The sequence below is a fragment of the Mastigoproctus giganteus genome, chromosome 2 (assembly GCF_048544385.1).
Source record: "Mastigoproctus giganteus isolate SK-2022 chromosome 2, ASM4854438v1, whole genome shotgun sequence".
Classification (NCBI taxonomy): domain Eukaryota; kingdom Metazoa; phylum Arthropoda; class Arachnida; order Uropygi; family Thelyphonidae; genus Mastigoproctus; species Mastigoproctus giganteus.
In genome coordinates, this window is record NC_143576.1 from 228914951 (window position 1) to 228929684 (window position 14734).

The 14734-nt window shown below is 35.4% G+C and overlaps 1 protein-coding gene across 1 annotated transcript in view; it reads right to left on the reverse strand.

Moving 5' to 3' along the window:
• LOC150090216 (ankyrin repeat and FYVE domain-containing protein 1) overlaps positions 1 to 14734 on the reverse strand; it is a 199065-nt gene that overhangs the window by 106426 nt on the left and 77905 nt on the right. The window contains exons 7-10 of the mRNA XM_090369021.1: positions 10865 to 11030; positions 9089 to 9293; positions 8446 to 8657; positions 4217 to 4314 (exon numbers count right to left, since the gene is read on the reverse strand). Of these exons, the coding sequence (XP_090225147.1) occupies positions 4217 to 4314; positions 8446 to 8657; positions 9089 to 9293; positions 10865 to 11030 (681 nt within the window). The remainder of the gene's footprint in view (positions 1 to 4216; positions 4315 to 8445; positions 8658 to 9088; positions 9294 to 10864; positions 11031 to 14734) is intronic.

Below are 14734 nucleotides of genomic sequence, written 5' to 3' on the forward strand. Positions count from 1 at the left end.
CTTCAAGATTCAGTGTTCGGTCCATTGTTGTTTTCTGTATTTATAAATGATATTGATGATGGTATATCAGGCTTAATGTCCAAGTTTGCAGACAATATGAAGGTTGGCAGGGTTGTTAAGGACACTAGTGACAGTACGCTGCTGCAACAGGATCTAGAAAGTTGAGCAGATGGGCTGAGAAGTGGCAAATGAAGTTTAATGTTGACAAATGTAAAGTATTACATATGGTAAGCAGTAACCCCAGAGTAACGTATCACCTCAGTGGTACTACACTGACAGTGGTAGAGAATGAAAAGGATCTGGGGGTAATTGTGCAGGCAGATATGAAGTTTTCTGAGCAGAGCAGATGGTCTGCAAGAGTAGCTCATGGTGTCTTGTCAATGATATACAGGAATTTTTCTAGCAGGGATAAGGAGGTGATTATCCCCTTGTATAAGGCAATGGTCAGGCCACACCTTGAGTGCTGTATACAGGTCTGGAGGCCTCATTTTAAGAAGGATGTATAGCTGTTGGAACAAGTACAGAGAAGGGCAACAAGATTAGTGAATGGAATGAAGGGTTGCTCTTATGAAGAAAGGCTTACGTTTTGCAGATTATAGTGTCTGGAGACCAGGCACCTGCGAGGTGATCTGATTGAGGCGTATAAAGCCTTGAATGGTTTGAGCATGCTCGATGCTGATGGGATTCTTCCTCTTGCTTAGAATAATCACCCAAAAGGGCATAAACTCAAATTGAGGAAAGACAGTTGTAGGACAGATGTGCAGAAGTTTGCCTTTAGCCAGCAGGTAGTCGATTGGTGGCAGACTTCCATCTTTTGTTGTGGAAGTTGAGAGCCTAAATAAATTCATGGCTGAGCTGGACAGGTATTTGGAACGAATGGAGGGATGAATTGGGAGCAGGTTTTTTTTTTTTTTTGGCTGATGCTGCATAAGCTTGCTTTCTTGTATCGTATACCTCTACTAATGCTAATGCCTTATTATGGATGACATGGGGAAAAATTTCTTTAAATAAACTAGATTATTATTTGTAATTGCACATTAGAGAACATACTAGGCATGAGAATACTCTTGACCTCGTTATTATTCACAAACTAGGTAACATCACAGGTCTTAAAGTACAGGAAACATTGGGAGGTAGTGATCACATGGTCACTACCTGCCAATAGTTGGTAGATGAGAAAGATGTTGTAGCAGTTAAAGGTAAAGGCACAGGTTTTAATTTCAGAAGAGGGGACTATGACAGTTTATAGTAATTTATCACATCATTTAATTTGGTGGATAGCAGAGCAAGGGCAAATACATTTGAATTATGGAACAGCTTTAAAGCAAAAATCACAGAAGCCATGAACACACACATACCATTAAAAAATATTGCACGGGGAGGATGCTGATATTAATGAATGCAGAGTTGGCCACTCTAATAGTGCAGAAAAAGATAGCATGGAATAGTTATAGGACGAAGAAAAGTACTGAAGCCTACAACAGCTACAAGTTTATCAGTAAGAGTACCACATATAAAGGATGTGAATACAATGAAGAAGAACGCAAAATCAGATCAGACCCTTGTGTACTGGGCATGGGAAAGTCTTAGATAACCCAGCTGATGTTGCTGATGGATCAAATAGGTACTTTGCATCGGTTCTGACTGATGAAGAAATCTGCAAACTGAGAATAAGATAAGCAAGTGAAGCTGAGCCATATAAAATTAATAATTTAGAAATTGCAGGTGACTGTTTATTAGAAAAAATATCGAGCATAAAGGCAAGGATTCTGGAGTTGATGGCATATACCCAGTAATTTTGAGGGAGGCCACCAGACAGTGTATTGAACCATTGAGGTTAATTATGAGGGCATCTTTGGATTCAGGAGAGAGAGAGAGAGATATTCCTTTGGACTGGAGAAGTGCCAGCATATCACCAATAAATACATAAAGGTAGTTCTAAGAGTGAAGTGTCAGTAACTACAAACCAGTTAGTCTGGCTTCAGTGGTAGGGAAGAATCATAGACGCAATGAGAGGCGATCCAGGGACATTTAGATAGAAATATCATTCTGAAGAACACATAACGTGGTTTTGTTAAGGGAAAATCATGTTTAAATGACTTGGCAAGCTATTCTGAGTTACTGGTGAGCTGGATGTAGGAAACAATTTCAACATAAGTTTATTTTGATTTTAGTGAAGCATTTGACTGAATCCCTCATGGGAGGTTACTGTATAAGTTGGAACATGTTGGGATTATTGGAAAGATTTTAAGATGGATTGCTGAGTGGTTGCAGGGCATAAAACAGAGGGTTGTAATTAATTATTCTTCAGTTTGGTGTAATGTCTCCCAAGGATTGGTTCTTGGACCACTGTTGTTTCTGATTTTCACAAACAACATCGACAAAGGGATAGAAGACACAATATCAAAATTTGCAGATGACATAGATTGGTAGTCTTTAATAATCAGTGCTCTTTCAGGATGACTTGACCAGGCTTCAAGAATGGTCAGAAAAGTGGCAACTAAGTTTTAATCCAGTAAAATACAAGGTTTTATACACTTCGAGAAAAGCAATCCCAAAATAAATTTACACTTGGTGGGGATGAATTAAAATCAGTAAAGGGAGAAGGGGATCTGGAAGTTACAATACAGACAGATATGAAGCTTTCTGAGCAATACAAACAAGTGGCCAAGAAAGCCCATGATGTCCTACCGATGACTTATCAAACACTGTCCTGTAGAGATAGGGAGGTTCATAATCCCACAGCATAAGGCAATTATAAGACCACATTTAGAATACTGTGTCCAAGTATGGAAACCTCATCTGAAAAAAAAAAAAGACATTGCGCTTCTTGAAATGATCGAAAGACGGGCAATAGAATGATGAGATTGGCAACCAGGCGACTTAGAAGGGGCCTGATTGAGGTTTATATGGCTCTGAGAGGGGTTAGTAAAATGAGTGATGGCAGAATTTTCACTGTTATTAAAAAATTTCAGAACCATAAATTCAAATTACAGAGGAAGAGCTTTAGACTAGAGTGTAGAAAGTTTTCTCTTTTAGCAAGCATGACATTGATTACTGGAACAAGTTGCCTCCGCAGATACTTAAGGTAGACAGTTTGAAGAAATTTAAAGGTCAACAGTCAACTGGATGGTTACCTTCATGAAAAGGGAGGAAGTGCTTAATTTATTGTTTCTTATCATTTTTTTTTAGCTAGTGCATCAAAAGCCTGTAGCTTCCTTGCACTCTTTGACTAATACCAATACTATTTGTATTTAGATATTAATAAAACTCTTTTACTGCATTTCTGGACTCTCTTAGCTAATGCTTTCTTATACTCGTGACTTTGGTGTCTCCCCCCCAATGTAGTTTTGTTACAAATCAACTGAATTACTGTATATATGTTGCTTTTATTTTATTCTATCATGCTTGCTAAATCCTTCTTTTCATACATCTTGGCTTCTTCCTTGTATGATACCTCCTTAATGGGATAAATGAACTAGTGGCTTCAATAATTAATGTCTTGACAGTATCTCAGAGTACAACTCTACTTCTGCTCTCATATGTGAGCATATCCCAGTTGAGTGACTCCAAGAATTGCCTTAGTCCATAGCAAACTATTTTCTGAAATTAAGATTTTTTGGCTCTTACCATTGACTACTGAAATATCATTTACCATTGTCCAATTTAGCAAATTATGGTCTTTCGCTGCTAATGGTTCCTTTATCATCATATTTGTAATATAATTCAGGTCATTAGTGATGGAATTGCCCAGGAATATTCCTACCCCTTATATTCTCTGTAACATGCTGATATATAAATATATATATATAAAAAAGAAGTGGTTCATAAAATTTACCCCATGGGTCTAGTTTCCAGTCCATGATTTCCAATCAACAGCAATCGTGGATGTAAGTTGAAATCCACCACATGACATTTAGACTCATTTCCCCACTCAAGTTAAATCATGTTGAAAATGCTCACTGTATCATGTTCATTCCATTCAAGTTGATAACATTTCTTTTAGTGAGTGTGGGAAATGGTTATGGAGAAGCAGCAGTAACATTTCATGTGCAGTTCATAAGGGATAAGGTGGTTCATCTGTCCAAGGAAAGAGTTTTTAGGGCAAGTTGTTTCAAATGGATTATGGCAAACATCATCGCAAATATTAATTTCCTTCAAATCTGTCATATTTATTCATTGCCATGAAAAATAAGTGAAATTAACAACTCAATACCTTGTTATTAGTTAAATTAGGCTTTGCTCCATGAGTTGCTAAAAAAATTCCTGCTTCTTCGTTTTTTTCCCTAGCTGACAGGTGCAACAAACTATCACCTGCAGAAAAAACAAAATAAATTTGAAATAAAATTAAAACAATGAAATGAAGTAATAAAAAAAGCATGCTTTACAGAAATGGCTCTGCATATTGTAACTCCAACATTAAGCATAAGTTATGCTAAACAGACATTACTGCAAAATTTACAGCTATCACTCACTATATTTATTTACAAGATGAACAGTGACAATGTGGATTAGAAGGGATATTCCTGAGAGAGAGAGAGAGAGAGAGAGCAAAGTGTGTTATTGTTATTTGGAGCATTAGCAACTAAGGCCATATTGCTCCGTGAATATGCGGTGGTCATTCCCTGACCTTTCCGCATCCTCCGTATTTGGTGGTGACGGGCTCGAACCCCGGTTTAATCAAGAAGCATGTGCTCTGCACTGCTGCTCCTTCCCACCTGGCTACGGAGGCGCCTAGAGAGAGAGCACGAGAGAGAGAGAGTTAGAGAGAGAGAGAGGGAGAGAGCATGTCATGGTAAATTTTTGTCACTGTAACAGCAGCCGAAACTATTACACTATAATCTTGGTAATTCAACATTTGTTCATCTGTTTAATTCATTGCACCACATTTCATTTTCCCCCCAAAAATTCACCCTAAATGTCTCTCTCTATTGGTTTATATCCAGGGAAAATAATGGAATCACTGGTTAAAGAAGCATTGCAGGATCATCTAGACAAGACTGCAGTAATAGTTAAACAGCATGGGCTCGTTAAAGGGAAGTCTTGCCTGACCAATTTGATTGGATACTATGATGTGGTCACAAAGGAACTGAATGCCAAAAATAATTTTGATATCATATACTTGGATTTCAGGAAAGCTTTTGATACTGTTACACATGGAAGACTGCTGTACAAATTGGAGAGGTATGGCATTAAGGGTGAGCTACTAAAATGGATAATGGGATGGTTGAGTGGGTGATGACAGAGAGTTGTAATCAATGGACACTCCTCTTCGTGGACAAATGTTATTAGTGGAGTTCGCCAGGGTTGTTTTGTATATTTATCAATGATATTGATGAAGGTTTGCAGATGATACAAAGGTTGGCAGAGTTGTTAATGACAGTAAAGACAGTATGCTACTCCAACTGGATCTAGATAAGTTGGTAAAATGGGCTGAGAAGCGGCAACTGAAGTTTAACATTGACAAATGCAAAGTGCTGCATATGGGTAGCAATAACCGAAGAGAAACGTACCAACTGTGTGGTACTACACTCAGGGAGGTGGAAAGTAAAAAAAGACCTGGGGGTAATTGTGCAGTAAAATAGGAAGTTTGCTGAGCAGTGCAGACGGGCTGCCAGGGCAGGTCATGGAATCTTGTCAATGATATATAGGAATTTTGCTAACAGGGACAGGGAGGTGATTATCCTGTTATACAAGGCAATGGTCAGGCCACACCTAGAGTACTGTGTACAGGTCTGGAAGCCTCATTTTAGGAAGGATGTAGAGTTGCTAGAATGAGTACAAAGAAGGGCAACAAGATTTGTGAGGGGAACAAAGGGGTGCTCTTACCAAGAAAGGCTTAAGTTCTGCAAATTGCAGCACCTGGAGAGTAGGCACCTGCGAGGCGATCTTAATTGAAGTGTATAAGGCCTTGAATGTGTTGAGCAAGCTGAATGCTGATGGGATTCTTCCTCTTGCTCAGACTAAGAACCTGAAGGGGCAGTTTCAAATTAAGGAAAGATAGTTGTAGAATAGAGGTGCAGAAATTAGCCAGCAGGTAGTTGATTGGTGGAACAGGCTTCCATCTTTTGTTGTGGAAGCTAATAGCCTAAATAAATTTAAGGCTGAGCTGGATAGGCATTTAAAACGAATGGAGGGTTGAAATGGGAGGTTTTTTTTTTTTTGGCTGATGCTGCATAAGCTTGCTTTCTTGCATCGTATGCCTCTACTAATGCTAATAAAGTTATGCTCATTTTAATTTGTCATGCCTCTGGATTGTGTGACATTTAATTTGTCACACAATCCAGAGGTGTCCACTGGTGAATTACCAAGATTATGCTACTAGAAAAGGATAAAATAAACGTCGGAACTTTTTTTTTTATTTAATAGTAAAGATAAGAACTGTAGACATGTTTTCCATATAAGGAGTCTTTGTAAGCTTGGACTATGGCTCCCTATAGTTTTAGTAACCAGATGAACAAATTTCAACAAAAATCTCTATTTGCATCCAGTATATAAAGTTATAAAAGTTGGAGTGTGTAAAACTTACTGGCTTAAACACTTAAGTTATGATATTTTTTTTAAAAATCATTATGAACAAGATATTGTAACTTTAGAGCATACACTACCCAGGATTTTTTGTCCAATGAGAAATACATATTATAAATTATGCTGAAGACCTAATATAGTTTGAAAGTAACATTATGTCGTGATACTAATATGGTAAAAAAAAAACAAAAAACCCCCCCATACATTAGACAACTACATCAAAATCAATCCAATACAAAAGTGAATTTTCTATGCATCAACCGTGGAATTTTCAACCAACATAGGAGGGGACGTATGAAGACCACAAGTTTATATGCTAAACAACTAATTTGAAAATTTGTACACTCCATCTTCAGGGATGTTTTGGTCCCCTTCTGAAGATGGCTGAAAGTCAACCACTCAGGCTTGAGTTTATGTGCACATTAGAAACAACACCCATTACTAGGAGGTTGATTATATTGGTAATAACAAATGGCATTACTACAAACTGAACCCACCATTTGTATACAAATTGAGGCACCACTGTGACAGCTTTTCAAGATTACTGGTTTCTTATCAGATAATGTGGGACATATTAATAATCATATTTCAATTTGTAAAAAATTGTCAGCTGATTTGACTGTGACATTTTAGCTGTTATCACTGGAGGATCCAAAAAAGATCAATGAATGCAGAGACACACAACAGTTTTTGAACTTTTCAATGCCTGTATTGAAAGATAACCACATAATCTTTACTACTGATCTGTTATTTGTAATGAAAAGAATAATCAACTATTTTATAAGTGGCAGATATGTCAAGATGACTGACTTTCCTTCTTCTGAACAGCAGTTCAAAGCTCTGTTATTTATCATATCTAATGAAAAAGGTGCAGAGGAGAGCAACAAGAATGATAAGGGGGAAAAGATATTCTTTCCAGAAACGGCTTGAGTTTTGTAAATTGCACTGTTCAGAAACTAGGCACCTGTGGAAGATCTAACTGAAGTGTTTAAAGGGGTTGGAAAATTAAATGCTGATGGTCTATTTACTCTTTCGTAGATGATACACATAAGAAGACATATATTTAAACTGAAAAAGGATGACTGCAGGACAGATGTGTGAACATTTGAATTAGTCAAAGAATAACTGATTGTGCAAGAATAAACTTAACCCCTAACACTGGAGAAGTAAGAAGTTTGAATAAATTTTAAAAAAAAATATGATATAAGCAACAAAGTTGTGGCCTTGCCTCAGTTCAGCAATACTGACAGTATGAGGCGTTCTTCAGAAAAAAACACAATGCAGCTGATGAAAATTTAGCAGTAACCATTACTGCCACCTTACTGACTTTTTTACAGTATTTAGGAATAATTAAATAATCTATATACAGAAGAAATGTTCATTTTCAAAAAACAATAATGCATGCTTTTGTTCATCAGCATTTTAGGCCTGCTTGTTTATTTTTGATAGTCTGCTTTTAAATTGTTCAAGAAATATTTTTTAAATACATACATTATGCCATTTCTAAAATATGGGAACAATGAATTTTAGTATATACTGGTAGCTTGTGCAGAAGCTTAGTGTATTGTATTGTATATTTCTTAGGAAAAACAGTAGTTTGCATATTAACTTAGTAGTTATATATATATATATATATATATATATTCAAAAAAACAACAAATAAAATAACATATTAATGCAATTATATAAAAACTGCATTTTATTAACAATAATAAAATACAATTAAAATAACCTTCTTACCTGTGTAATTTAGAGTTTATAAAGAAATTAAATTTCATCTCACAGCCATTAATTAACATATTTAACAAACCATTATAATTCATAACATAAGAAATAGTAAAGCTAAGAATAACAGCAGCAGCCATATTTTCCCCAAATTTAGATAGATAACAATTCAAATTAATCATTAAAACTTACCATTTAAAGGATTAAGAGCATTCAAACAACTTCCTCTTTTCACCAAATGTGCAGCAAAACTGTCATCATCATAGTTCTTACCAACCTGAAGGGCTAACCCCAGCATGGTATGTCCTTCAACATTCTGCAACTCCAGATTAAGATCTTCAGCCTCCAGAAGAATATTAAACACTAGTTCATTTTCAGCCATAATTGCACGATGTAGAGCAGTACTGAAATAGAGAGTAATTAATATTAGCAAATTCATGTCTATATATTTTTTTAAATTAAAAATGCATCTTGTCTAGTATATAATGTGCTTAAAACTAATCCTTTACTACAAATTACAAATGTAGAGATAAGCAAAACAATCTGAAAATTATCAAAAAAAAAAGTCCCAAGTTTGAATTCACAAAATTATCAACTGACAAATATAACCTCATTCCCAGAATCCACCTATTATCCAACTGCCAAAAATAACAGTCTAGATGTACCGAAGTCTAAAGTACCAATATTTCTGTGAATAATTAACTACCAATACAAACCTAAAATAAATTGAAATGACAAAATATTAGAAAGGGGAAGAAAGCAATAAACAAGTTACAAGGGAAAAGATTTAATTACTAGTTGAATGAAAATGAAAAAACAATGATAAAATACTCACTTTCCATTACTGTCTTGCAAATTGGGATTTGCACTATGTTGCAACAATTTGGCAGCAACTCTTGCCATACTTTCTAATTCACATTCTTTTGTTTCCTTAGGATTAAAATTAGCAACCAGATGAAGAGGCGTTTCTTTTTCCAATGGCAAAGCAATATTAACAGCGGCACCATTATCTATCAAGAAGATGGCTGATAACTCATCAGCTGTTAAATAATGAAGAAAATTTAGCAATTACGAAAACTCGTATTAATACAGAAAAAAAAAGTGATACAATTAAATAATATTATATGAATTACTGAAAAAAAAACGATACCTGCAATATACACTATTCAAAAAACAAATATAATAGAGTTATACAACAGAGTTAAATATAGTATGATTCAGATATAAAAAGAATAAGCACATTTTTTCTGAAATAATTCATAGTATCATTCAAAATTAGGTCATTCAAGCTGCCTCTTATTTTTAATGTCTGAGTCGTAAGTTTTTGTGACAGGAAAAAAAAAAAAAAAAAAAAAAAACCCATTCTTTCAGCTATACCATATCTCTATTTTATTTTTGAAAACTCCCCCCATCCCTTTCTTTTCAAAGTAATAAAAAGGCAATTCTGGCTTCTTTTGTTCAATATATTCTAACTATTCCATTCTTTGGCAAGCTGCTGCTACTACTACTAATCAATGAATTTTTTTTTTTTTTTTTTTCCCGTACCTGATCTTGCCGCATTATAGCCTTAGTTGCTAATGCGCCAATAAAATCCAAACCAAACCAAACCAATCTTTTTTTTTCCACTTTTTTTTTTTTTTTTTTTAAACACCCTTCTGGTCTTTTCTTTAATATTTGAATTTTTGTATTATATAGGCTCATAATATAAAGATGCTCTTTCTGTCCCTCCTAAAACTTAATTCAAGCAAATTTAAAATGCTTTTCCTCTGTCAATTCCAGAGGAATTGACAGAGGAAAAGCAGTTGTACAGAACAATACAACTGTTTTGAACATTATGAGGTTCTCATCAGTGAAGAGATAGGCAAAACAGAAATATCAAATAGATGAATATTCTTACACATCCTTATAAATGCTCTGGGCATAACCCAATTCAACTCTGGGTAAACTGCAAACCATTGCCTTGATAACTTAAAGAAAGTGTTAATACAACTGGGATCTATCCAGTCATATTAAAAGAAGCTGCAAAAGAGGTAAGCAAACTCTTCTTAGCCTTAAAAAAACTTTGGTAAAATAGAAACATAAATAATGAACCAGGCATTATGTAAATTAACCCATAAAACATTTGTACTATGATTGCATTAGAGATGGTTCTACATTAACGGACAAAAATTACCAAGAAATTAAATGCTTCAAAAGATAGTGATTACAAAAATGCAAAACGTTGTCTCAAAAACTTTATCAAACTAAATATACTTTGGACATAGATCAAGGCCCAGTAAATCTAGGCCTCTAAGTAACCAGGTTGTGAATTTCTAATGAGTTTTAGGTCAACAGTCAGCAATTCACAACCTGTTTGTCCCATGAGAGTAGGAATGGAGCAAAATATCACCTATCTGCTATTACCAAACAGGACAAAAGAATTCCAGGAATGACAACAGCTGTCATTAATGTTTAAAAATATACATGCAGATATTAAGTTTCTTAATAAATGCTTTTTTTTTTTTTTTTTAAATACTGATATCCATATAACTTTGAGAAGTCAAGTGCATAAGTTTCTAAGTTTATTTATTGTATTTTTTTATTTAAGGAAATAATTGCCTTAGTAACTTACCCCTTTCTACTGCCTTGTACAATAATGTCCGCCCCCTGTTATCTGTAGCATTTACATTTGCTCTGTGAGAGAGAAGAGTCTTAGCAATGCTTTCCTGTTTAGTACGAAGAGCCAGGTCTATTGGAAGATCATTGTGGTTATCCACTTCATTCAGTTTACCAGGCAGCTAAATGAAAATATAAATAAACAGCAATCAACTTCATATTCTTTCAATTAAAAGTCAAGATATAAATTTTTATGGTCACTGGTGAAGATAACAAATATGCCACTACAATCCAAATTTTTCTCTCATACATCATTGAAATGTAAGACAGTTTTATGTGAACCCCAGGGGGCTCACATTTGGTGAGTATGGGCTTTGGCACACCCAAGGTCCTGAGCTGGATATCATCATTCTTCTCTTTCTTGGTGATTCCCTTCTACTCCTGACTCTCTCTCTCTCTCTCTCAGGGTAACCCGGAAATTTTTTTTGGCTGGTGCAGCATAAGCCTCAGGCTTTCTTGCACTATACGGCTAATAATAATAATAACCTTTAAAGTATCTTTAAATCCAATGCAAGCATAGTTACTCAACAGTTAGCAACTCTTAGCTCATGCAACTAGTTCATACAGAACAACTAATTCAAAGCATGTGGACTTTTCACATATAAAAATTAAAAATAGATATTTGTGGAATGTAACATTGAAAGTTATTGATAATTTTAAAAATATGAGCTAATCTAATTCTAAGGGTAGAACTGATGCTGCAGAAAAATTGTCAGTGAAATATCTGCTGGAATAGGTGCAGAGAAGGGAAATGAAATTGGTGAAGGGAACAAAAGGGTGCTCTCACCAAGAAAAGCTTCAGTTCTGCAAATTTCAGTCTGGAGACTAGGCACCTGTGAGGAGATCTGATTGAGGTATTTAAGGTCTTGAATGGATTCAGTAATAAAACATGTTTGCTATTACTAATACTTTTATCAACTGACTATATATGATGTATATGAAGACAAAAAAAGGCCTCCGTAGCGGAGTGGTCAGGGGTGCAGTAGCACATGCTCTTTGAGTAGACTGGGGTTCAAACCCCTGACTGCTAAATATGGTCGATCTGCCAACCAGCACTGGACCAGCATGGCAGATTATGATCCATTTCCCTCAACATGAATTGTTGAAGAGGCTTCCATCCTGCAGTGGACTGATAATGGCTGCTGCTGCTGCTTAGCTTATATGAAAGCAAATTTACTTAAAAGCAAGTATTTAAAACACAATTCATTCTTTTTATGAAATGAAAATGCAGTGTTTTAAGGTCCAAAACAGAATAATACGACTCACATTTAAATAAAGGCAAATTATTTGCCTTTATTTCAATAAAAGGTAAGTGGTGGTGCAAAGCTTCAAAGCTTATGATAGCATATTTCTGCATGTAACACAAAAATGTTTATTAAACAGTGGTCAACAGAAATTCTGTAACTGAAGAATAGATATATAGATACTACCTACAAGTCCAACTAAATTAATTAAATTTTTATGCGATCATTAATTTGGTAAAATTCCTTATTAGTGGTATAATGGAATAAATTTACACAAATATTAAGAATATGTTTATATCTTTGTTTGTTTGTTCTTTGTTTGCTATAAATTTAAATTTGTTCACAAAGAACATAATTTATATAACTGAAGAATGAAAGCTACTATGCAAATTGCATATAGTTACTCCACTGAACTACAAATACTGAGATTTTGAGGTGTTACCATTACAGGTACATTGCATTCTCGCTTGCTCAATCTCTCTCTTTCGAGTGACACACGAGTTATCATCAAAATTATGCCTTACAAAGATAACAATGGTTAGCTAGAGGCTTCTTGGTGCACTAACCAATGATCTTAGTCTGCCAGTTCTCGTGGTAATAGTAGATGGACTATATGCATTTTGTCTGCATTATGTGTGTGTGTGGGGGGGGGGGTGTATGAATAGTTAGATGTAACTGCTGTCAAGGGAAGGGATTTTGTTTTTGTAAAGGCAGCTGCAGTGATCTTAGATGACTTTTAAACTTCTTGTTACCAACTCCATATTCTAAATGGGAGGCATTCAGAGAAGTAATCATAGAAGCAACCAAGCTTTTCATATCAACTAAGAGATAATGTTTACAGTTTATACCTAAATGCATGGCACTGCATATGTCAGATGGATTGATGAGACTAGTGGTAGAAAAGAAAAATGCATGCAATTATAAATTAGTAGGAGACAGAATCCTACAGCAAGTACAAACTAGTCTGCAATCAGGTCAATAAGGGAGGTGTTGGCAAGTTCAGGCAAATTACGAGAAACTTAGCAAAGAATGCAAATAAGAGTAATAAAGAATTCTCTGCTTCTGCATTCACACTTGAAGTTTTTAGGGATGGAAACACCAAAAGTACACCAAGCTATAACTGGGAGCTAAATGATTTTGTTAAAACTGAGGAGAAAGTGAAACAGAATTACTGAAGCTAAAAGTAAATAAGACACCCGGGGCTGATGGGGTCTATCCAGTTATATTAAAATAAACAGCAGAAGAGGTCAGCAAATCCTTGGCCATAATTACTAGAGAGCATCCTTGGATTCAGAGAAAGTTTCTACAGATTGGAAGTGTGCAAATATGTGTGCTATTCACAAAGGGGAATCAAAGGATGACAAGAGCAATTATAGATCTGTAAACTTAGCTTCTGTTCCAGAGAAAGTAATGGAGTTGGTGATTAAAGAAGTATTGCAGAATAATCCACTCTTAACAGAATGGAATTATACAGAAATCAGAACGTGGGTTTGTTGGGTGGGAGGGGATCTGTCTGACCAATTTGATTAGTTACTATGGTGCAGTAATAAACGAAATGGATGCAAATAATAATTTTGACATCATATATTTAGATTTCAGTAAAGCTTTTGACACTGCTTCACACGAAAGACTACTGTACAAATTGGAGCAGTGTGGCATTAAAGGCAAGTTAATGCTAAGTATAAAGGGATGTTGAGTGGAAGAAGACAAAGGTTGCTAATAAATGGGCATTGAACTTCTTGGACTAATGTTATTAGTGGAGTCCCTCAAGATTTAGTGGTGGACTCTTACTGTTTACAATAAATATTGAATCATTGTATCATATGTCTTCATCAGTATCATTAATAAATATTAATGGTATTTATGAAGGCATATCAAGCTTCAGGTTGCAGATGTTACAAAGGTTGGCAGGGTGGTTAATGACAAGAATCAAGAACTAGATAAATTAGACAGTGGGATGAGAATTGGCAATTGAGGTTTAACATTGGTAAATGCATGGCACTGTATATGGGCAGCAGTAATCCCAGAATAACATACCAATTAAGTGGTATCACACTCAAGGTGGTGGAGAACAAAAGATACCTACAAGTAATTGTACAGTCCAAAAAGAAGTTGAGCAGTGTGGGCAGGCTGCTAGAACTGCTTATGAGGTTCTGTCACAAAATATACACACAGGAAATTTTTCAATAGGAGGAAGGAGGTGATTATCCCACTGATAAGGCAATGGGGAGAGTGACGAGCCTTCGGTGTGTGCAGCCACACATTTTTCACTATCAGTTTGGGTTTTTTCCTCTGTAATGCCTAGCTGAATAAGATGTCCACTCTGCATGTAAGTTTTCACCAGGTAAATATAATTGAATATTTTTTTTTTCTAACAATGAATAAGTATAGCACTAAACTGCCATATGAAAGAAGCTTTTTTCAAAAGTTTCCAGCTATTCAATGCTGACAGACTGACCCACTTCTGTTTCCATACTGTATACTGCCCTGATGTTTAAATTAAAAAATTAATTGTCATACCTGTCAGATTCTTACTCTGAGCTACAGGCACAGCCTGCTGTCACACTAATTAGCAAAAATAA